A 23,713-nucleotide genomic window follows, 5' to 3' on the forward strand; every position below is an offset into this window, starting at 1 on the left:
AATCTTGATTATTTCCTTTCTTCTGGTGACTATAGGCTTTTCTTGCTGTTCTTTTTCTAATTGTTGGAGATGTTGCTTTAAAGTGTCGATTTTGGTTCTTTCTTTTTTTGATGTGTGCATTTATTGCTATAAATTGGCCTCTGATCACTGCTTTTGCTGTGTCCCAAAGATTTTGGTATGTTGTATTTTCATCCTCGTTTGATTCAAGGAATTTTTGAATTTCACTTTTTATTTCTTCTCTTACCCAGGTGTTCAGTTTCCATGTGTTTACTCTTTTTCTATTGATCTTCCTATTGTTGATTTCTAATTTGATAGCATTGTGATCTGAGAAGATGCTTTGCAGTATTTCTGTGTTTTTAAATTTATTAAGGCTTGCTTTATGGCCTATCATATGGTCTATCATGGAAAATGTTCCATGTGCACTGGAGAAGAATGTATATTGTGCTGTTGTTGGGTGAATCACCAGGCCTTTCTTGCACATCACCTCTGGGTGGACTCAAACCTTTTGGTTAGTAGCCAAGCACAATAACCATTTGTACCACCCAGAGAATCCCAGAATAGACCTAAAGGAGGAGAATTAACCAACTAGACTAAGAGAGTAGGAAAGGGAATTCCAGGAAGAGAGAAAAGCAAATGACAAAGTCAAGATAGGGCTTTACATAGTCAAGGAACAGAAAGTATGCTGAAGTATAACCAGTGAGAGAATGCATTTTGAGAGGGGTGGAATCAAAGAGGGCAGAGTTTATTCTAGCAGCAATGGGAAACAGATAAGAAGTTTAAGCAAAAAAAGTTATATGATGATTCTAAAAGATTGATATTGTTCCTGTGTGCAATGTGAATTAAAGAGGGCAGAGAGGTGGAGGAGAGGTGTGCAGAGAAGAGTTACCATCACAGGCCTAAAATTACTATCCTTAGAAAGTTTAGCTCGCAAGATGAACCCTTGGCTGGCATCTGGAGACCAAGGCTTGCCTATTTGACTCCTTGCTGAGATTTTGCATTTCTACCCCAGATATACTGAATCAGAATCTACATTTTGACCAGATGTGCTTTGGGATCTTGTTTTAAAAATATACATTTCTGATTCAGTATATGTGGGGTAGAAATGCAAATTCTCAGCAAGGGGTCAAACCCAGTTTGAAGGCATGCTGGAAACTTGAATTTCAGGAGTGTTCCACCTTTCCCTAATTGATAACGATGGTTCACTGTGCCTAAGCTCTTTGTGTAAACAGTGTGGTTTATGCTGAACACCTGCTTTCCTTTTGGGACTCTGGAATTTTGGTACATGTCTGGCAGTGAGTGCCCACATGACAAGTCCCCAGTAAAAACCCAGGGCACTGAGTGTCTAATGGGTTTCCCTGGTAGACAGTACTTCATGCATGTTGTCACAATTCAATGCTGAAGGAATTAAGTGCAGCCCATGTGACTTCCCTGGGAGAGGGTTCCTGGAAGGTTGTACCTGGTTTCCTCCAGGTTTTGCCCCATGGGCCTTTTCCCCTTGTTGATTGTGCTTTGTTTTCTTTCCCTATAATAACTCATAGCTGTGAGTACAACTACATGGTGAGTCCTGCAGATCCTTCCACCAAATCACCTTACCTGGGCATTATTTTAGACCTGAAAACAGGCAGTTACAATGACAATGGCAGTGGGACCAGGTGAGAGATGATGATGGTGGCAGTAGAGATGGAGAAGAGTGGACAGATTTGAGATATGATTTGAAGATAGAATCGGGATTTGCTGATGAATTGGGTATCAGAGGTGAGGGAGAGAGAAGAACATCCACGATAATTCCTTTGGCTGGAACTGGGTCAGCGGTAAATCCTTTAACTGAAATAGTAAGTTTAACCGTACTGAGAGGTGTCTCTCACCGTACCTATCTTCAAGGTCCTTGGCCAGACTTGTTGTAGCCATTACTCCTGCTGCAGCAGTCAGCTCAGCGTGGACTCTACCAGCCTCACCTGGGGACAGCCCAGCAGCATCTCACCTCATGTGAAACCTGTTTGGCACTCATGCTTCTGTAGCCAGAAGTTAAGTGGTACTTGTTTTCGGCAGATGCGGCTGACAGACTGTGCAGCTCCCCAGAAAAGGGTGGGGCTTTGGAAACCATCTCTGGCCAATAAATGAAGCACAGACAGAGGCAAATTTTCCCGATAAAGAAGAGGCAGTGCAGCCTCAACAACTTGGACCAAGTGTTGAACCTGAGAGGAGTCAAGGCACTGTTGGCCAACAGTATTCCTAAGAAACTGCCCTTCTAAGTTGACAGGTACCCCAACATGTATGTTTGTCTGCACTCTTGCAGACGGAGTGGCACAGGAGCTTAGCCACTGGCTGCTTGATTTATTGGATGATCTTTGAAGAAAGGATGGAAGATACGGTTTCTGAGCCCTAGAAACACCCCCTTAATGCCGCATCAGAACCTGCTACCACCCTATGCCCACTTTGGGCATTTTCTGCTTGGGTATTGCCAGGGATGGTGATGATCTTCAAAGATTAGACCCAGAGTGAGATACAGTTTTATTGCCACGTTTAGTGTTAGAAGACACATAACATATGCTAGTAGTTCACCTTTAGAGAATAATCTCATTAAAAATAAGTATTTTTAGTATGATGCCTGATAGTACATTTTTACTCAAGAAGCTACTATAAAAAAATAAATTAAATCCTGATGTACTTCAGGGAACTCTGGTGGTGTAGTGCCTAAGGCATTTGGCTATAACTGGAAGGCTGGCAGTTCAAACCCATCAGCCATTCCTCAGAAGGAAGGTTGGGCAACCTACTTTCGTAGTTGATACCACCTCGGAAACCCAAGGAGGGGTTGCTGTCAGTTAGGTCCGACTTGAAGGCCATGAGTTTGGTTTTTGGTTGATGTACTTTAAGAAATGTAGCCATTGCAGCTCTAAGAAGCTGATATGGTGTGCTTTTGAGTTGTAACTCATAGAAACTCCATGGGACAGAGTAGAACCGACCCCATAGGCTTTTCTAGGCTGTCACTTTTATGGGGGCAGATCTTTTCTCATGAGGAGCTGCTGGTGGCTTCAAACCATCAACCTTTCAATTAGCAGCCAAGTGATTAACTATTATGCCACCAGGACTCCTTCTAACAAATTACTCAGCTCTTTTTAATAATTAACTTGCTATAAGACCTGCAGCTTTGTCACTTCACTTTCATGTTTCTTGTGTATCCTTTTACTGGTCCAAAAACCAAACCAAACCCACTGCCATTGATTTGATTTATTTATAGCGACCCCCATTGGGTTTCTGCAGCAGTAAATCCTTACAGAAGTAGATTGCTCCATCTTCCTAATGCAGAGTGGCTGGTGGGTTTGAACCGCCAATATTCTAGTTATCAGTCAAATGCCTTAGGCACTGCACCACCTTTTACTTCCTTCCTTTTACTGGTAGCCCATGCAAAAAGTGGTTTTGTTTTCTTTGGATGTGGTCTCCCCAAATTGTAGTGGAGGAGTGATGTGAATGGATGAGGGTGGCCTTTAGAGTTAGGCAGGCATGAATTCCGAGTGCATGGAAGGTGCTCTCTAGCAGAGTGACCTTTGGCAAGGCACTTTGCCTCTCTGAGCCATGGTTTTGTCTTCCGCCTGACAAGCTGAAAGCACTTGTGAAGTTCCTACGACGGTTCTTAGCATGTAGAAATTTTCAGTAAATGGACATTATTACTATTATACATAAATGCAGGGTAGTATTCAATCTTAGAAGAGCCCTGGTGGTGCAGTGGTGTAGCCCTCAGCTGCTAACCAAAAGGTGGGCATTTCAAACCAACCAGCCTCTCGACAGGAGAAAGATGTGGCAGTCTGCTCTGTTAGGGTCACACAGCCTTGGAAAGCCTATGAGACAGAATAGAACTCCCCCATAAGATTTCGTAAGCTGTAACTTTTATAGGAACGTATCACCAGGTCTTTTCTCTTGTGGAGCCACTAGTAGGTTTGAAACTACCCACCCACCCTTTGGTTGGCAGCCATGCACTTAACTAGTGCCCCCTCCCCCAGGGCTCCTTATAAAGTCTACAGGAACTCACATATCGGATTACATATTTTCAACATTTGCTTCTTTTTAGCTTTTTCTCTTTTCTGAATTGTTAGTAGCAATTAGTTCTGATTGTTCCATCCCCTGTGATAGAGGTGAAGGTCTGAATAAACTCTCCCATTGTGTTTGGGAGCTTAGACATTGTGAATATCAGAGAAGCAAATTTTCTGACTGTGATTCTCCAACTAGAGTAACTTGGTCCCAGTGCCTGAAGTGCGTAAGTGGAAACTTTCAGAGTTGTTTTATCTTAATTAAATTTCTCCATCCTGTCTTAAATGTTTGCATCTCCTCCCTGCTGCTTTCTTCATTGCAGCAAAAAAGCACATTTCCTTGCACCATCTTGCCATACCATCAGAGCAAAACACAAAAGCCACAAGGTCTGTGATTCAAAAGTCCTCTGCCTTATGCAAGTGGCTGTTTAAACTCTGTTTGAAATGTAGTTTTAAAAAAAGCATCTCTGTAGTTTCCCAAAAATTAACATCAATTGACCCTTTTGTTTTTGAAGCCCTTCTGGCTATAAAATGGTGTGTAGCATTTCTGAATATGAATAAGCACTCCAGGGCCACTGACATAGTTAACATATTATTCCTAAAGCTGTCATCAAATTTTCAGTAATATTCTTACACAACATGGGACAAGCACAACGTTTGAGGGCTGGCCTTTTTTAGCGATTGATAGTCTGTAGATGCTATCTATTTTTTGGACTTAGTTTTGAACTTTTATTTTGTTTTCTGACACTTTGTACTCAGTCCAGAGGAAATAAGCGATGTGTGTGTATGTGTGTGTGTGCACGCACGTGTGAATGCGTAGGTAGGTAAGTCAGTGAGAGAATCATTTGTTAACCCTAAAAGTCAATAATCTGACTTTGGGCATGGGAACCAGAAATGACATTTTGAAGCTAGGAAGTCAGACTGACTCACCAGTGTTATCCACATATGATCCCACTGAGGTGCTGAGCAAAATCAGGTGGTTTTGTTTGATGAATTTTTCACTTCGAGTGATAATATCAATACGATGGAGAGAATTGGTTTTTAAAACTAAACCATTTATGAGTGTTTTGTTTTCTTTACATAACTCTAAATCCCAGTCGGTTGGGAAGAGGTGATTAGGAAAGGGGAGAGCTGACAGCATAAGGACACAGGGAGCAAGGGAGCAGTGTTGGGAATGTGAGGAACATTCAGCCACTTTTTTGTTTCTTAGAAATTATTTTGTTGTCATTAGTTTATGATAATAAATAAATAAATAATACTTCCATGTATCTGTTCCTTGGGGAAAGCAAATCCCATTAAAGCTACTAAGAAAATCTTACCTAAACATTGAATTCTAAGGATAAAGAGTGCAATTAACCTTACTTATATAAGAAATACCTTCTAGAAAACCTGATAATTTCATAACTAATTGGTATAAATGTTCCCTTGCCCACTGTTTGCAGCTGGAGACCCACTTATACTTTTTATGAGTGTTGCTACAATTAAATACCATTTACTTCTTAGCTTAAGAATATAGGTGCCACTGACTTTTTCTTTTAGGTAGATTTAAGTTTGTGCAAGAGGGAACTACTTACAGATAATTTCCCATATCTTGGATATGTTACTTTATTTGTGAGTGAATAGTAACCATTCTAATACCTCTTTTGAAACTTTCCCCCAGCTTCTCTAACAGTAAATATGAAGAAATGAAAATGTGGTACTTTCACGCTTAGTGTAGCATTACCATATCTCCTCACCCACCTTTTCCTAAGAGCAGACCGGTGAACCACTTCAAGCTTTCATGAGGTCTTCGGAAATCATTCTAGCCAAGAAACTCCATGAAGGCAAGAAGGGCCCATAGCTCTTTTATTAACTGTTTTTCAAGATTTCTTAATGGTATGTAGCACCTAAGAGTTGGCCAGCAAATACTTGTTGAATGAATGTGTTGCATATTGACCTGTGAGCTTCTAGGGTCTGAAATACATCTAAGAAAATACATCTCAGAAAACCAGTTACGTGAGGCAGCCTAGAGCTGCATTGTCCACTAACCACATGCAACTATTTAAATGTAAATTAAAATTAAAGTGGATTAAAACTAAAAATTCAGTCCCTAGGATGTATTAGTCACATTTCCAGTGCTCAGTAGCCATATGTGGCTAGTGGCTACCATATTGGACAGTGCAGATACTGAATATTTCCACCATCACAGGAAGTTGTTTGGACAGCTCTGGTAAAGTATCATTAGTGAAGGCCTAACTGATAGCCTTGATCTTTTTAAAGTGAAATTCCCATGTGACCATGATACACACTCATAATACCAAAAAAATGCATTCCCCTCCTTCCCCCATATGGTAAGAACTCAGACAAGAAGGGTAGGTGACCCGCAGAGGTAGTTATCTCTTTTAAACTGATAGTCAGACAACAGTGGGGCTGTTAGCAAGTCTGACATTTAGTTGGTATATACTTTTGACTATACCAGGAGCTCTGGTAGCATAGTGCCTAAGGCACTTGACTGCTAACCAGAAGGCTGGCGGTTCAAACCCACCAGCCACTCCTCGGAAGGAAGGTTGGGCATTCCTACTTCCGCAGTGATACTGCCTCGGAAACCCAAGGAGGGGTCGCTATGAGTCGGGGCCGACTCAATGGCAAACAACAACAACAACAACAAAGTTATTAAAGTAGTGAAATATCTGCGTCAGTTAATAAAGAACTGTTGGTTCAAGCTCCTGTAGTTCCTGCCTCCTCTGACCCAGAGGCCTTGGTCATTCACCTAGAATTCTTTCAACCCCCCTCAATCTAGCAACTAAAGGTTAGTTAATGTCTGTCCTATCCCTTGGGGTGGGGAGGGGGCCTTCTCAAGGACCTTGCCTCAGTACTTCAGGACTCTGATTGGTATTGCCCTTGGCTTCCCCAAACCTTGCCCTCCTAGAAGGGACTGCTTCCTGAGATTCTTTCCAAGGCTGGGTCATCACTACCATGGCTAAGTCCAAGATCACAGAACCATTGGCCTCAAGACTTTAAAATCATCTCATCCAACCTCTTCATTTCACTGAGGAAATCAAGTTCCACAGAGTCACTCAGCCAGTTTGTGGCCAATTGATCAATAAAAGCCAGATCGCCTAAGTCAGTACTTTCTTTTTGCTCCATCTTCCTGTATCTGTTTCCTTAACTGTGAAATGGGGATTAACATCTTTATGCCTCACAAAATTGGTAGTAAAAATAATACTGATACCCAACATTTTATGTATGTTTTATAGTTTTTTTTTAAAAAAAAAAAAAAAACCACTCTTGTATACATTCTCATTTAATTCTCACAAAAACCCATAAACTAGGTTTAGAGGCAGTGAGTAGCCTCTCCAAGATAACAAAACTACTAAGAGTGGCAAAGGTCTAAGGCTCTGAGGGCTTGAAGAACTGTAACTCTTTTGTAAATGTATGATAATATAACCACACAGCATTACTAGTTTTCAGCTTGTGGTATTTTGCAGTTCAGGATTTAATGACATTGGAAGTGAAGTGGGAACTTTGTTCAAGAGGTTTTTTTTTTTTTTTTTTTTTCATTTTGATAATGTGCCAATTGCACAGACTTTGGTTCAACGTTAAAACAGAAGTGGGCTGCTTCCCAGTGTATTTTTAAAATGAGAGAATCCAAATTTGTAATTAGCTTTACAAATGCTAGTTGTGCAGTTTGAGTATCTAAAGAGCTTCTAGTAATCATTTGTGCTATAGTTGGTGATTTGTTTTTTCTATTTTTTTTCCCCAAGTAATTAAACCCTTTGGAAAAAACAAAGTATGTTCTTTGAGGGATCATTTCCTCTATTACCATTCCATTTTCACACCCTGTAGTCCTGGTGTGCTTGGAAAATTAGCCATATATCTGAGTGTGACAAAGAAAAATCATTTATAAGCTATTCTACTCAGTTTGATACCTAATTGTCAGGAGAATGCTACTTAAATTACAAAGGGATGCTACAGTGAAGAAAATGGTCAACTTCTTGATACATCTTTAGGTTTGTTTTTTGGTTTGTTTATCATTTTTGTAAAAACATCCTTCCTTTTACATATAATTGTTGGAAAAGATCACTTTAACTCACTCCCAAAATAAAGTTGAAATATTTTTGGAACACCCTTCCCTTCTGCCTCCCTTTTCTCTCTCTCTCTCTCTTCCTCTCCCACGTTCATGCTTTCTCCCCGCCCCTCTCTCTCCACCCCGCCTCTCTCTCTCTCCCTCCCTCTCTCTCTCTTCTCTCTCTCTCTCTCTCTGTCTGTCTGTCTCTATGTCTTTTTGAACTTCAGCCATTTTATAGTATACACTAGGTTCAGAAATAGAGTTTTTAGATAAGGGAAAGAGTGAGATTATTTCACTCCATGTAACAAATATCTCTTCAATTTTATTTTCTTAGAGTATGAAAATGGTGGTATTCTCTATGCTAATTTTCCTCAAGGTTGTGTGTGTGTGTGTTTGTGTGTACGAAAAAGAATGCAAAATTATTAGAAAAATCTCAAATGAAAACAAATGTTGGATTAAGAGTCCTGCTTTAGCATTACTGATTTGAGGTCACATTTGGGAGAATGGGTTTGTATGGTGGTGGTTTTTAAAATCATGTATTGTGTATGGTAGCATAGTGCCTAAGGCACTTGACTGCTAACCAGAAGGCTAGTGGTTCAAATCCACCAGCCACTCCTGAGAAGGAAGATGGGGCAATCTACTTCCGAAGTGATACTGCCTCGGAAACCCAAGGAGGGGTCACTATGAGTCGGTTTTGACTAGACGGCACGTAACAACAACAACATTGTATATATGGGTCTTCATGTGTTTCTGCATGTATACTGTGTTTTGTGTTGTATATCAAATAGACTCTCAACACTATTGTGCTCTGAGGGAGACCCGTCAATATATAGGACCTTCATAGGGTTAACTGTTACCTAGAGTTTTCTTGACACCATTTTCCCTGCTTCATATAGATGCTGTAGATGGCACTAATAAAAGAGTAAAAGTAAAGTTTGTGATTTATGACCAGACTTAAGTCATTATGGTAAGGAGACACTAAACCGGAAAAAAAAAAAAAAAAAAAACCTCACTGCTGTCGAGTAAGCTTGAATAAATCTTTGAAATTGCAAACTTCTGTTCCTCTAAACTTATTAGGGTATAAGGGTAGGGGGCACTGATGAGCCAGCACATACTTTCAGCCTTCTCTGTCACCAGATTTTATAGCAATGCACTTAGCATTAAATGAGACAATGCACGCAAGGCCTCTGACAGTACAGTTGACACATTGTAAGCACTCAGGAGCTTTAGCCATCATTATTAGCTTGTCTAATTGGGTTTTTGTCTTTACATCTTCTCTCTCTGTTCTCATATCGGAACGTAAGAAATAGGAAAATACCAAAATGAAGGGAAACACAAGGCCTCAGTCAGTAGTACAAAAGCTGAGTTATCAGTCCACAGATAATCAGCAGACTGATTGTTTTTCTTCTGATGATGATGTGTGAATTATTTGCATTCTCCCTGACACCACTTTCCATGTTAAATAGACCCCATAGGGAAGTGGCAGCTCTTCCATTGCCCAGATCTGACCTACTCTGACTTAATGAGAATGACTTAGTAGTGAAATTACATTAATCCCACTTCTCTCTTGTACAGAAACTAGGTAGATACTATCTCTGTGTAAGAGAAACAAAGTAAAATCTCGTATATTTGGTCATCACTAATTAGAATTTGTTAAGATATGTTAGCTGCTAGTGCATTCTTGCTGTGCCTATAATAAAAAAGATTATTAAACAGATTACCTGGGCACTCATGCTGCTGACATTGTGTAAATTGGTGCAGCCTTTCTGGAATGTCGTCAAGACCCTTAAAGGTCATACTATGTGACCCAGTAATTATTTTCCTATAATTCTACCTAAAAGAACATTCAGAAATTCAGATAGTCTTATATGAAAAGTGTTACTACCAGTAACAACAACGAACTAATTCCAACAATGAGAAAAATAGTTAAATAAATAAACCCCATTTCTATGAGGTATAATATTATATGAACTTTAAAAGGAATGTTGTTAAAGAATTTCTAATAACTTGGAAAATGATCACATTTGTATAACATTAAATGAAAAAGCAGGAACAAAACTGAGTATTTTTGTGTATCTCTGAAAGGGGACCCATTGCCATTGACTCAATTCTGACTCATAGTCCATAGTACAGATAGAACTGTCCCCGTCGGTATCCAAAGCTGTAGATGTTTATGAAGGTAGACTGCCACATCTTTGTCTCATGGAATGGCTGGTGGGTTGGAACTGCCAGCCTTTTCTTTGTTAGCAGACAAGTGCTTAACCACTGTGCCACCAGGGCTCCTTTCTGAAAGGAATGATGATCCATAATCTCTTATCCTCAATTCTGAGTCCAAAAATCAAAAGTTCTTAAAAAAAAAAAAAAAAAGTTTGGTAAAAAAGAACTGGCTTAAACTGATGTGAAGCTATTTATAGTCTCTACAGGTGGTTGATGGATTATGAACAAGTTTCATTCCTAAATCAGTCTTTAAATCAAATTTGTACGTAACTCAGAACAGTTAGTTACAGATCGTATGTAACGTCAGTCAGTTTTTGGTCTTAGTATATAGTGTATATATAGTATACCTTTCTGTGCATTAAAAAACATTAAAGAAACACTTCTAGATACACAAAAACATTTTTAAGCATGATAATACAGTAGTAATAATAATGTTTTGATCCACGTTGCAAAGTAGCATCTGTTTGTTATTATGAACCATTGTATGTACTTCAGATGTTTAATAGGCTTCAGGGGGGTTGGTTCATGACTATGGTTGTGTGTAAGTCTGACGTTCTTACCTCTGGACATTCATAACCAGGCACTGCTTCCCCTTTTATCCCACATAATAAAATCATGCATGTATTTTGCTGTGGAATTATTTAATGTGTTTGATTACAAGGTGATGCTCCCTACCCTGATGGAGTGGTACATAATGCATAGAATACACATTATAAATACACTTTAAAATCCAAAAAAATTCTGTGTTTTAGAACATGTCTGGCCCCAGGAGTTTCAGATAAGGGGTTGTAGACCTATACAACAAAATACCATTTATCATCTTATCAGTAGCAAGGTTATGTTGTTGTTGTTATGTGCCATTTGTTTAGTCGGACCCGACTCATAGCGACCCCTCCTTGGGTTTCCAAGGCAGTATCACTACGGAAGTAGATTGCCCAGCCTTCCTTCTGAGGAGTGGCTGGTGGGTTTGAACCACCAGCCTTCTGGTTAGCAGTCAAGTGCCTTAGGCACTATGCTACCAGAGCTCCTAGCAAGGTTATAGGTGATCTTTATTATTTTTCTTTATGCTTTTCTGTATTTTCCACATGTCCTACAATAAGCATGAATTTAAAAATAAACACATTTGAGGCATCAGAAAAACACTTCATTTCAGTCAGAATTCTTGACTAAGTCATTTGCTTTTCTATATCTCTTCTTGTTCCTACAGTTACATGTGTCTCTTAAGTCGAGGTATCCTGATTTGTTGAAATAAAACCTGAGATGAAGGAGAGAAGGGGATGAGTAATTGGACGTCATCCTATCTCTGAGCTGCTTTTAGGTTCAGGGGAGTACCCTGTGAGAAATTCTTCCTAAAGGAATAGGGCTTCCACATGGGCATGGGGCTTTTGATTCCATGAACTAGTTTATCATTTTCTGTTTAGGTGGAGTAGTCAAGAACACAGCCAGAAGCATCGTAAATTAGTGTAGAGGTCTTGAAAGCAGATGAGGAGAATGGGTAGCAGGGATAGCAGGATGGAGGGAGGAACACATTAGCATGCAAGGTTTACTTTGCTAATTGACAACTTTTCCTCTCCAAATAGGTGGACATTCACTGACCTGTTACAAGGTTGCCCTACAAAGCTTTGGGGTCCATGTCTGAATGGATTGCTGTAGCATTCTCATTTCTCCCTTCGCCCAGTTCCCTGCATCCTAAGACTCAAAGCCAGCACAGGACCTGGAAAAATTACATGTAAGTGTTGACTAAGGATTCTTTTCGAAAACTAACAGTGAAAAATGCATTCTATGAATTGTCTTAGGCAATAAGAACAAATAACTTAAATGCACATAAATTACTTTCTTTTAACAGAGTATCTTGAGAGTTATAATTGAGGAAGGGGAACATGGAATCTGCACATTAGTGTTTTCTTAACTCAGTGCTTTTCAATTTTACCTTGCATTGGAATCACCTGGAGAGCTTGTTAAATTACAAATTTCTGAGCCCTACCCCCATAATTCCCAATTCAATAGGTCTGGGAAGCCAGGAATTTGCTTTTCTAACAAGTTCCCAGGTGATGCTGATGCCGGTAGGCCAGAGGCCCCATAGTGAGAATCACTGCTTTAACTCGAGTGTGATCAGAAAGATAAATGATATAGAAAAGAGTATACTTCAATATAATCATTCTAAAAGTATTTAATGCCTTACTAAATACAGTGAGTCATGACCCAGAAAAGTGTTAAAGTCCCCTTAGCACCTTCTTATTTGAAAGTCCAGCCAATAGATGTTATTAGACTGTGCCAGCTTTACCCCAGAGTTCCTTGTATCCAGTCATTCTGTGCCCTTGGTTTTCAACAGGTGTGAGTAATAGTGCTGTTATTAGGCTAAATGGCAACTATAGTCTTTTTGCAGGTGAGCTCATCATGCTTTTAGAGACACTCAAAAGAGAAAATCATTTTTCCCCTGGATTGGGAAAATATATTGTTCCCTTTCAATGCAAGTTACTGTAGTATTATTATCCCTCCCCTAATACACTTAAATGTAACTTGATTTACAAAGTGTAAGGAGAGGCACACTCTAATAAATACCCCAAGTCAGCAAGTCCAGATTTTTGTGGGGTTGTGAGTTCTCAGGATTGATATATTTTGAGAATCAGCATATTATCGTGTTAGATTTGGAACAAGTCAATTGCATATCTGCTGAGGACAAGAAGAAGTTATTCCATGTGGATAGAAAAAACTAGAAGAGTTTGGCTAAACAAATACACACTTGGATGCATATGAACATACATACAAATGTACATATATGTACCTGTGAATATATGCATTTTGTATATTTCTAGGCTTTCATAGAAATTTTAAGCATTTTTTTCTTTTGTTTTACTGATATGCTATGAGTGTAAAAATACTATGAGTATTAAATAATATGAGTAATAATATGAGTATAAAAATAAATCTGTGGATAAGCACTGTAATTTATACTGTTTTATTGAATATGGTAAATATTATCCTTCAAAGTAGCACTTAGGAGTTGGAGTTCTTTTATAACTCTCTGGAGCTGAGATTAAACACTAATAAACACTTAATAAAGCAGTTGCTGTAATGTCAGTCTGTCCTAGCTACTTAAGTGCTGCTATAACCACTATAACAGAAATACCACTATTGGCTGAATATTAATAGAACCAGAAATCCTGGCAACAGGTTTAAATGCATATGCTTAAAATAAAGATCACGAAATCAGAAAAGTCAGACAAAAAGTAATAAGCAATGAAAGAGTTCTATAGTACAATTAATCCACAGCCATCTCTTAGGGGCTACCCAAGGAGTAGCAGGGCTGCTATTCAGACTGACAGAGTCGTGAGTGACGTAATTAGCTATTATTACTCCACCCTCACCAACACTCACATCTCTGTCAAACGCTAATTAGTTATTCTGCACAGCATTCTTGGGAGGGAGGTTATCAATAATAAAGCATCTTCACCATGAAGTGAAAAAAAGGGGATTGGATCAAATGCCCCTTAATGTTCCTTTCAGCTGGGGCACCCTGTGAGTCTCCACATTTACATGTCAGGTTTTCCTGTGAGATGACCATGACATCAGTGTGTCTTCCTTACCTAATGCTGCTATAACAGAAAGACCACAGATGGGTACCTTAAACAAGCAGACATTTATTTTCTCACAGGTTAGGAGGCTAGAAATCCAAATTCAGGGCACCTGCTTGAAGGGAGGGCTCTCTGTCACCTCTGAGGAAAGGTCTTTGTCTCTTTAAAGCTTCTATTCCTAGGTTTTTGGCAGTCATATGGCATGTATCTTGTCCTCAATTTGTGCTTGTTTGTTTGATCTGCTCTTTGGTATCTCAACAGAGATTGACTTAAAACATACCCTACACTAATCCTACCTCGTTAACATAACAAAGAAAACCCATTCCCAGATGGGATTATAAACACAGGAATAGGGGTTAGGGTTTATAATATATTTGGGGGGCACACAATTCAATCCATAACAACCCATTTCCTGTCTATGGTCAGGGAGAAGAAGGCTGTGACTCCTCGGATGAATGGGGCTTTGGGCTCCTGCCAGAGATAGATGGGCCTGCCCAAATCACCCTCTGTGCCCTGGGCAAAGCACTCAGTCACGTGTGCCTAGAGGGTCTCTATAAAACTGACTACCAGGGCTTACCTTCCTCCCAAGAATGTGTGCAAAATAACTAATTAGTACTTGACAGAGATACTATAGTTTGTGAGAGTGTAGTAAGTATGCCACCCACACCTCCCTCGGCCCTACGACCATCCATCTTGCCCTTTGGGCAGTCCCCAGAAGATGGAAAGGCCAAGGGGTCTGCAGAATGTTATATTTTAGCCTTAGGGTTTCCTATCAGGGTAAAAACATATTTGTCAGAAACCATCAGGAAAGCTGCCACAGACAACTGTAGTGTCTACCAAAGTGTCATTTACACATATAGGAAATCTGCTTCCCTGTGATGAAGAGACATGTGTAACCACCTGTGCTTCTAGAGCAGGGCTTCTTCAGCTCAGCTGAATGGTATGTTCGATAAACGACTTTGTGTATAGGCCACCAGAGTGTACAGTATTATGGAGCCATGTGAATAATTATGACAATTAGATTCTGATCAATGGAGACGAAAGCAAGAACCAAGATATACAGACTTACCACAGATTCAAATGTAGTCGATAATGATAGCTTTGAGAAGAAATTAATAACAAATAGTTCTCCTGCTAAGAAATGTTTCTAATTATTATGATACCTGTTTCACACACTCCAAATGAAAAATAATTTCTTTTCCATCACCAGATCTCTTTAATATTGAAAGGAACATATTTACACTTAAGGAAAAAGTATAGCCAAAGAAGAGGTAGGATGAAGACATCATAGTTAAAGTAATAAATAGATATAAATATATAGGTGTAATCTCACTGCCCTCACCTCCATCTCAGGTTTTCCAAACTGCTTAGAAATAAGCTCTTCAGGCTTTTCACTTAGGGTTGGAGACAGGACAAAGTAACTAAGATTTATGAGTTAGTTGTTAGGAAGAGCTGCTAAAATAGCAAAAACTTGGAATTTTTTTTGTAGTGTTAAGGTTTTTGTAGTGCCTCGGAAGGAAGAATGGGCAATCTACTTCTGTAGTGATACTGCCTCAGAAACCCAAGGAGGGGTCGCTGTGAGTCGGATCCAACTCAACGGCACTGAGTTTGGTTTTGTTTTTGGTAAGGCAAAATTTGACAGCTAACCAGAATGTTGGCGGTTCAAAACCACCAGCCACTCTGCAGAAGGAAGACGGGGCCATCTACTTCCGTATAGACTTACCACCTTGGAAACCAAATGGAGATTGGGGCAGTGGGTTTTGTTTTGTTTTTTGTTTAGTAGAAAAGATAGCCCATGTCAGCAAGTCTAAAGGGATATCATCTTTGACATCCACAGATACCTATTAGCACAGTGAGCTTGGGTTGCAACAACTTGAATATAGAAACTAATAAAAATAAAATTCAACTCCATAAGTTCAAAGATTATAATTTTGGAAAGGAAACACTGACACAGATTCTCCCCACAGAAGACTAGCAAGCCAACAGTCATCCTAACAAAATGGTGTAAGACAGAGAACTTATTGGATCTCATGCTACCTAGGATGTGCCTGGTTCAAGACTCTGAATGCATGTCTAGTGATATTCTAGCTACCTGGAACCTAACTAATCAAAACCTGAATTAATTAGCCTGCATGTTTTCCTACCCCCATGCAACCCTCTCCCTTCCACATACCCAGTCCTACCACATACATCCCACTTCCTTTTCTCAGAGATAAAGGTTTAGAAAACAAGACAGCTTTAGTTTAGTATAGGTGGGATATACCCTGAAGTAGTTTGTAGCTGATGACACTGACCTATTGAATCATTGAGAATGGTTAAATATTTTATAATTAGAAAAAGAAAAGACTTTGCAAAGATTTTCAACAAAAAGCATTTTTAAGCTGTCAACCCTAAAGTTAAAGCAACAAAAATACCTTCTTGCCCTCAGATAGTCTATTTAACTAACATTTTATTGTACTTGTTTTCATGCTTAATAATCTAAAAATGTTGATTTAGGATAGAAAAATATACCTTTCATATTATTCTTCTTGGGAAAATGCAAGCTTTGGCTATTTTAGATATTCTGTCTATGTTTTAGAAGTACTCTAAAAGTTGTCATATTATTGATTTTAAGCATTAAGTATTTGATAATCTCATGAACATATGTATTTAACTCCTGTAGTCATTGAAGGACCATTGGCACAATTTTGAAGCCAATTCTTTTTTTTTTTTTTTTTTTTAAAGAATGTATGATATAATTATTTGTAATGGATTTGGCTCACAATTATGTTCTGCTTATTATCAAAATTAATTTGCATTCTCTGGGTATACACTAATGATACAGATAGGAGTGATATTACCAACATGGTAGATAAATTCACATATAAATTAAAAATTTCAAATAATATTCCCTGTGATGCTGTAAATAAATAGCTGACTATCAAGTGATAGAAGTTGTAGCACAATTTGTCAGATTATTCTAATAATTTCTAACTTTTTGATGTTTTAGACATTATCCAAACTCTTTTTTGATGCAGCTGTCACTAGTGAAGGAGTCCTGGTGGTGTAGTGGTTAAAGTGTTCAACTGCTAACTAGAAGGTTGGTGGTTCAAACCCACCAGCCACTCTGCAGGACAAAGTTGTAACAATCCACTTCCATAAAAATCACAGCCTTGAAAACCTTACAGAGCAGTTCAGCTCTGTCCTATAGGATTACGATGAGTCGGAATCAACTCAGTGACATTAGGTTTAGTGTTTTGGTGTTTGGTCACTAATGAAATGATTCCTCTGGCTGAGTTATGATATAGTTCAGAGGATCACATCACACTCTTCCAAGGACACTCTGTAAAATCGATCACTGTGAAATCCTTGGTGCCTGGAGCTTTGTTGCAGGTGGATAGTACCCAGACCATGTGTAATGATGAGGAAAGAGGTTTCTGCTCTTCTGCCCAGAACATTAGTTTTAAAGGTTTGCAGTGTAGCAGGATTTTTAGAGTCCTTGTAATGCTTAACTAGTAGCTATAATCTATTGTTTGTGGCAGATTTTTCCTATATATTGTGCCTATTTGTCACCAGGCCAGATTGTTATACTGGATCCCATGTATCAAGTTTTCATAATCACTTAGAATCAGAAGGTAATTAATTGCTTTTCTATCAAAAGGGAAGTAGCTTTATTTTCCTGATTACAGAAGTAATACATATTTATTCTACATAGTTTATGAAATAACAGAAAAGCATAAACAAGAAAATAAGTTACCTATAATCCAACTACCCAAACAAAACTACTTATTAACACACACTTTTGTGTTTTTCCAGACTTTTTCAATGAATCAACTAATTTCATATTTACACATAGTATTTCCCACTGATTATATCCCACAACCTGGTAGAATTTAGGACAAATGATTTTAGAAATCGTTTTACAGGGTGATGATCTCCATGTTGCTGATTTTTCTCCTTTCAGTTACATTAGTCACCTCTTGTGACAACAGTACCTATGTGGACTTAGAAGTCTCTAAAGTGGACATCTCTATTAACCAGTATTTTCATTCCTACGTTCTTTCAGTAAAAATCATTGTTAAGACTCAGGTACAAGATGACTTAAGTGTTAGGTGAACTGATTGTGTTCAGTTATTTAAAAATTAGTAACCAATACAGTGTACAGCAATTTGGCAGGAACAGAAATGATTATAAACCAGATTGCCCATGCCCCATCCACAATTCATACAATATGGACTCCATTATAATTCTGATTTTACAATTGATGGTAACAAAGTTTGATTCAAATATACCCCTTCTTGTGCTGTGAACCAGTTAATTTTTCTCTCTTTGTCCTTCTTCAAAGAAACTTCTCTTCAGATTCGTCTGGGGTGGTGGTGTAACTTTTTGAGTTATGCTGATATCTCTTCGCTTCCCTTTGGGGAGTGCTAGGATGTTGGCTTTGGATGAGACCTAAAACTTAGCCACAGAGATTATGAAGGGCTTTGAGCACTGAAAGAGAAAAATAAAAGGATTGCTAAAGGATTTGTTTGAGAAATGTAATAGGAGTGTCATTCAGAAAGGATGAATAGAGTAGGAAATATTTAATAGAAGATACTTTGTTTATTTAAAATGATCTGCATTTGGCGTCAGTTATGTTTAGGTCTTTTCATTGCCTGTATAAGACTCTGGGTTCCTTGAAAGCAGGGGCTTCTCTCTGCATCCCTTAGCATCCTTTGTGTCTTTGTATATAAAGGAACTCAGTAAGTATTGGCTTGAATTAATATTTCTGTAGCTCTTGAGTGACAGATGAATGAATGTGCTTAAGCCAGATAGGTAGAGTTTGCCTTCTTCCTACAGCAGTTGAAGGGTGCTTTGATAAATACTCACGACTGTGTCTAGGGCCCCGCTGGGTACAGGTGTGGGGAAGTGGTATACAGAACTTTGATCCTCCCTTGGAGAAGGAGATGCTAATGTGGATAATGAGAATTTGGCTCTTCGTCTTCAGTTTCAGTTTGACCGTTTCACTTCACTGAGTCACAGCACTCACTTTGCTGTTCAGTGATGGGGTATGTCATTTAAGCCCGAGACGGTCCCTTGGACTGTTTGTTACATTGTATCTGAATTTCCCATTACATTCACAGCCAGCGTTTATCATAATTTCAAGAATACACCAAAAACTGGTTGGCTTTGTAGTCGGCATTGAGATTAACTTTCTCTAACCTAAACCAGTGAAAACTAAAATGCTCCTTACCACATAAAAGTTTTGCTTTCGCTGTGTTCAGACCCCTCCCACCTTGTCACAGCACAGTCATTTGGAGTCTGATTTGGGGGCGGTGTGGTTGTACCTCAGTGGTGTATGACCCACTTTTTCAAGATACTTATTCACCCATGTTTTTACAACCCAAGTCAAAAGTTCTGACGATAGTGGACGCTCACCAAAAAAAAAAAAAAAGATTTTGTGATCCATCTCATCAGCACTGCTTTAGTAACCGTGAGTTATCGCAGAAGGTGTTAGCTCTACAGGGAGTGTGTTAACTACCAGAGGATGACAGGACAGTTCCTCTAGGTTCTGGATAATGAGCCAGCACACAGGTAAAGATGCATTTCTTAGAGTTGACTCCTTTTGTGTCTTAATGATTTTGTTGAGCTGACTTTTAAATATTAATCACTATCTGTGTATATTTGCTGCTGTGGTTTACAGAGGGCTCAGAGCAACGGGCATTTTAATTGGTACTCGAGAACCTTCATAACTTTTTATAAAATATGGTCTGAAGAGATAGTGATCAAAAATAGACTATCTTGTCTATGCCTTCAGCAAATATCATCTTCATCCTTTTTCCCCCCCCCTTACTTGCTGTCAAGGTGGTTGTCTCTAAATATCAGATGTTCCGATCTATAGTGATAGCCATGTGTGAGTTAATGCTTGGTAAGCTTTAGGCTGTGTGGTTGAATTGTGGATAATGTAGACAGAGAGAGAAATGTGCAAAGGGAGGGAGAGGGCAAGGGAAAACTGTGCTTTGGTTCCACTGCAAACTAGAAGCAGATTTAGATCAAGTACTGTTGGCAAAATCATTCCTGATGGGCTGTTCCATGTTAGAAATTTTTGTTTCTGATACCAGTCTTGTTCATTTGAAGAACGTTGAGAAGACTATCATTATTTCGAAACAAAATGTTTTAGATATCATCTTCCTGAATTTATAGTCAAAGTCTTTGGGTCCATTTCTTTGCTGAAAAGTGGTTGATGTGTGGTCTGCGGCACAGTGATGCAGGTGCCTGGCGGCCAGAGCACATTTGTCTGTACACTGAATGACATAGCAGTGTGGAGTCTTTGAAAATGCCCGTCAATAAGTCAACTTTATTTTTCCTGAATGTCTTGATACAGAAGAAGAATGAAAGTACAAACACTAACTGGAAAAAATGTCACACATTTTAGCCACTTTGCATCCCTTGTTAGGACGAACCCTGAGTTGGGTTTTTTACTTTTGTGAAGTTGTGCGGTAGGTGGAGCAGTGTGGGTGGCCCAGAAAAAGTAGCGGTTAGAATAAGATTTTCCATTTATTGCCCTTTGTGCATGGCTAAAAATAAGTTTCATACAAATCAGAATATGTAGTGCAAGCAAAATCACTCTGTTAATTCTGATGACTGGCCTGCCCACATCTTTGCATCTGTCTGGTAAGTGGTACATTGGGAAATAAATGTGTATCTGTTTAAGTAGCGAAAGGCAGCCAGGTTTTTGCCCTGTTTGTCTTCAAGTGATAATTTATCAGCATTTTCCCCTTTTGAATGAGGAAATGCATAGCTCATACATAAACAAATTGGGTTGATGGAAGGATGAAAGCAGAAGCAATGGAATTTTTAAAAAGTAATTGTCTTGTAAATTCTGTTTTACACTGTCTTTGGACTTGTTGTTAGAAAGTTGTTTCTTGTAAACACATACAAGAGCAAGGAAGGGATTTCTTAGTAGTATTGCTGGAGGTATTGCAAAACTTTTGGTTTGCAAAGGGATGAGGTGGGGGTAGGGGGAAAGGATGGACAAGGGTGAACGTATGCCTGCCCTGTAGTTAACCAAGTAAAAACTCCACTTCATCTGGCTGCTGAGTCTATTGCAACCACAGTAAGTGATAACGCGTCAGTTTGTGGCTAGAAGAAACACCAAAGAAAGCTGGTGTCAGCCTTCACAGGGAAATTTGTAACTTCATGATCCCAGCAATGGTGCTGTCCCCATTCCACTGACTGAGTGGCTGTGGCATTTCCAAAGAATGAGAATGTCTGCAAATGCTCTGAGGTTTTCAGTTTGATGTAATTTGTGAGATAGATGAGTCAAGAGAGCAGTCATTCCAGAAGCCTCTGGAAAATAAAGATTGCATATCACATTCCTCTTTGGTATTTCCAGCTGTGGCAGCCAGTGTGATGCAGTGGTCAAAGCAAGGTGAAAGCTTTAGGAGGACTCAGAATCACATCTTAGCTTAGCTACCTGTTGACCTTGATCTATTTACTTAACCTCTCCAAATCTTGTATGTCTTTATTTGAAAACAGGAACAGGAATAGGACCTACTTCATAGAGTGATTTTGAGGATTGAGGTAATGATACACAAAACCAGCACTCAGTAAAATCAAGCTGTTGTCATTCTTGTTTGTGCCATTGCATCAGAAGAATGTGTTAGAGAAAATTTTAAGGCATTTGGGGTTCCCTTCTAGTCTTTGGGCATTAATTTTGGAGTTCAATGAGCAAAAGACAGTCAGTCCTTAGTACAGTGTTTCTCAGTTGGGAAGATAAAGGCATTTACCCTGTGGTTTGGTTGTTCATAGATTACTGATGCTATCTGGGGAGTTGTTTTCTTCATATTGAACATATTCAGTTATTTTTACTTTCTATGTTTTTTACTTAAACATGGGTATTTCGTTTCTAATATCTGTGTATGTTAATTGTAGTACCTGCTGGTGTACATTATGAAAGCAAGCTAATGTTGTAATCAAGTAAGGTTTAAAATATTTCAGGTGGGAATGGGCAAAATGTCAGGAGCAATTAGCTTCCATGGTGGTGTAATTCCCTACAGAAATACTGCATCTGTTATAACTCTGTGTACTGATCAATCCTATAGATGACCAGATGCTGACAAGTAGAAAACAATTACTGCTGCTGCTTTTTTTTTTTTTTTTTCTGAAAATTAATTTTCTGTTTAATGTAATATATGCCTGCCTTCCTAGGAGTCCTTTCTGCTCACCAAAGCATCCTTTATAAAGTAAACATATTGTATATTTCATAATAGAAGGACATAATTGTGGAATTTCTGGTTAACCTTTAGAATCAGATGGTAAGCGTTTAAATAGTACTCTTCTTTCAGCCTCCTCCATGACCTTCCTGGGATGTGGTTTCTTCATTTGTCAAATTAAAAAAAGAAACTATGACTGCTCTTTGACTTTGCCTCATCTTGGACCTGACAAGAAGTGACAAATGATACTAATAAGCCAAGGAATTAAAACATGGTGCAGATACAAAGCAGTGAGAACTTGGTATTATCAATTGATGTTATTTTGCTAGTTTAAAAAAAAAAAAAACTGGCTCCTGATTTTCTTTTTCATGGTCTGTCCTACCATCCCAGTCACAGACATGAATTCTGACTTGAAAAATGTATCATTAGGTTTTCTGGGTTTTTAATGTTAAGAGCCATCAGTCTTGGGTGGGGACGTTTCTCAGGTCATCTCTGCCAGGAAGATCTTTTATTTCAAAGTACCCAGGTTCTTCCAGTGGATGAACCAGACAGTCCTGCTTTTTCCATTTTTCCCTGTTGAGTGAAATGGCAGAATGCTTGTCAGGCAGAGCAAATCATTCTTGGTGACTTACAAAGTCCCTGGCATTGCAGATAGAGTGTCAAACCCTCCCTTCACCCTACCACCACCACCCCCCTCTCTCTCTATCTTCCCATTATCTTTGCCTGCCTTACTGCACTTTCCCACAGAGTGAAGTTTCTGTAAAAAAAAAAATCATAGGTGAGAGAAGGTGATAAATTAGAGTCTGGCTTTGATTCCCTCCCACACCTTCATAAGGAGTGACAGAGATTCTGAAATGCATCCCATTGACACACCGTGAGCTTCTTCCTGCATAACAGCCGATTTTAACCTATCCTTCATGTGCAATTTAAGGGGAATGGCCTGGCAAGCTCATTATTCCTTTGGTTGAATAATGTAAAGCATTTGCAATGGAGATTTACTCTAATGATGTACTTTAAGTGCATGTCCACATTGCTGGTTTAATGCACTCAGTCATGGAATGCTTTCAAGTTTATTGCTAATGGATGAATCCTTGGGAAAATCGGAATTTTCAATACAATTGACATTTGGAGTGAGAAATGTAGATCTAATGAGAGCTTTTCAACCCAGGTTTGTAATTAGGGCTGAATGGAGTAAATTTGTACACGAACGCCACAGAAGGGCACAGCAGAAGGTGAAATTGCACACTTTGCTATGAATGAGGGATGAAGGCCGATGTATCAGTGTCAGGCCATGGCAGTACAGAGTATAAATGATACTGTCACCAAGTGCTGCACAGGGTGCCCAGGGAATTCCACTCCACTAAATTACATTACTTAGACAGACCTGAAGGCATTGTGTCGGGATGAGAGGAGGGAAGAGAAAGCTGTCAGCACCAAGTGAAAGATATTAAAATACAGCGGGCTGCAGTGTTGAAAGTCACTGGTTTCCATGATATCTGGCTTTTTTTGTGTTCTCCTTGTTAATTAATTTACAGAAGTTAGAATGTGTACATGTGAAAGCATGTGTTAGCTATTGTGGTTTAGGTTACAGTTCACCATAAGGAATAAATGTAAGTTGGTTTGTGTAAACTAATGAGTATTGGATTATTTTTCTTCTTACTTATAGCTGGTTGA

At 39.0% G+C, this 23,713-nt stretch overlaps 1 protein-coding gene across 1 annotated transcript in view; it reads left to right on the plus strand.

Moving 5' to 3' along the window:
- Window positions 1-19,045, plus strand: part of LOC103205966 (elongation factor 1-alpha 1-like) — a 37,569-nt gene extending 18,524 nt beyond the window's left edge. The window contains exons 2-6 of the mRNA XM_007951398.2: window positions 11,498-11,520; window positions 12,298-12,353; window positions 12,623-12,676; window positions 17,809-17,933; window positions 18,968-19,045. Coding sequence (XP_007949589.1) covers window positions 11,498-11,520; window positions 12,298-12,353; window positions 12,623-12,676; window positions 17,809-17,933; window positions 18,968-19,045 — 336 coding nt within the window. The remainder of the gene's footprint in view (window positions 1-11,497; window positions 11,521-12,297; window positions 12,354-12,622; window positions 12,677-17,808; window positions 17,934-18,967) is intronic.
- Window positions 19,046-23,713: the final 4,668 nt, after the last annotated feature.

The sequence above is a fragment of the Orycteropus afer genome, unplaced genomic scaffold, assembly GCF_000298275.1.
Source record: "Orycteropus afer afer isolate SDZICR_OR568_19922 unplaced genomic scaffold, OryAfe1.0 scaffold00011, whole genome shotgun sequence".
Taxonomy (NCBI): domain Eukaryota; kingdom Metazoa; phylum Chordata; class Mammalia; order Tubulidentata; family Orycteropodidae; genus Orycteropus; species Orycteropus afer.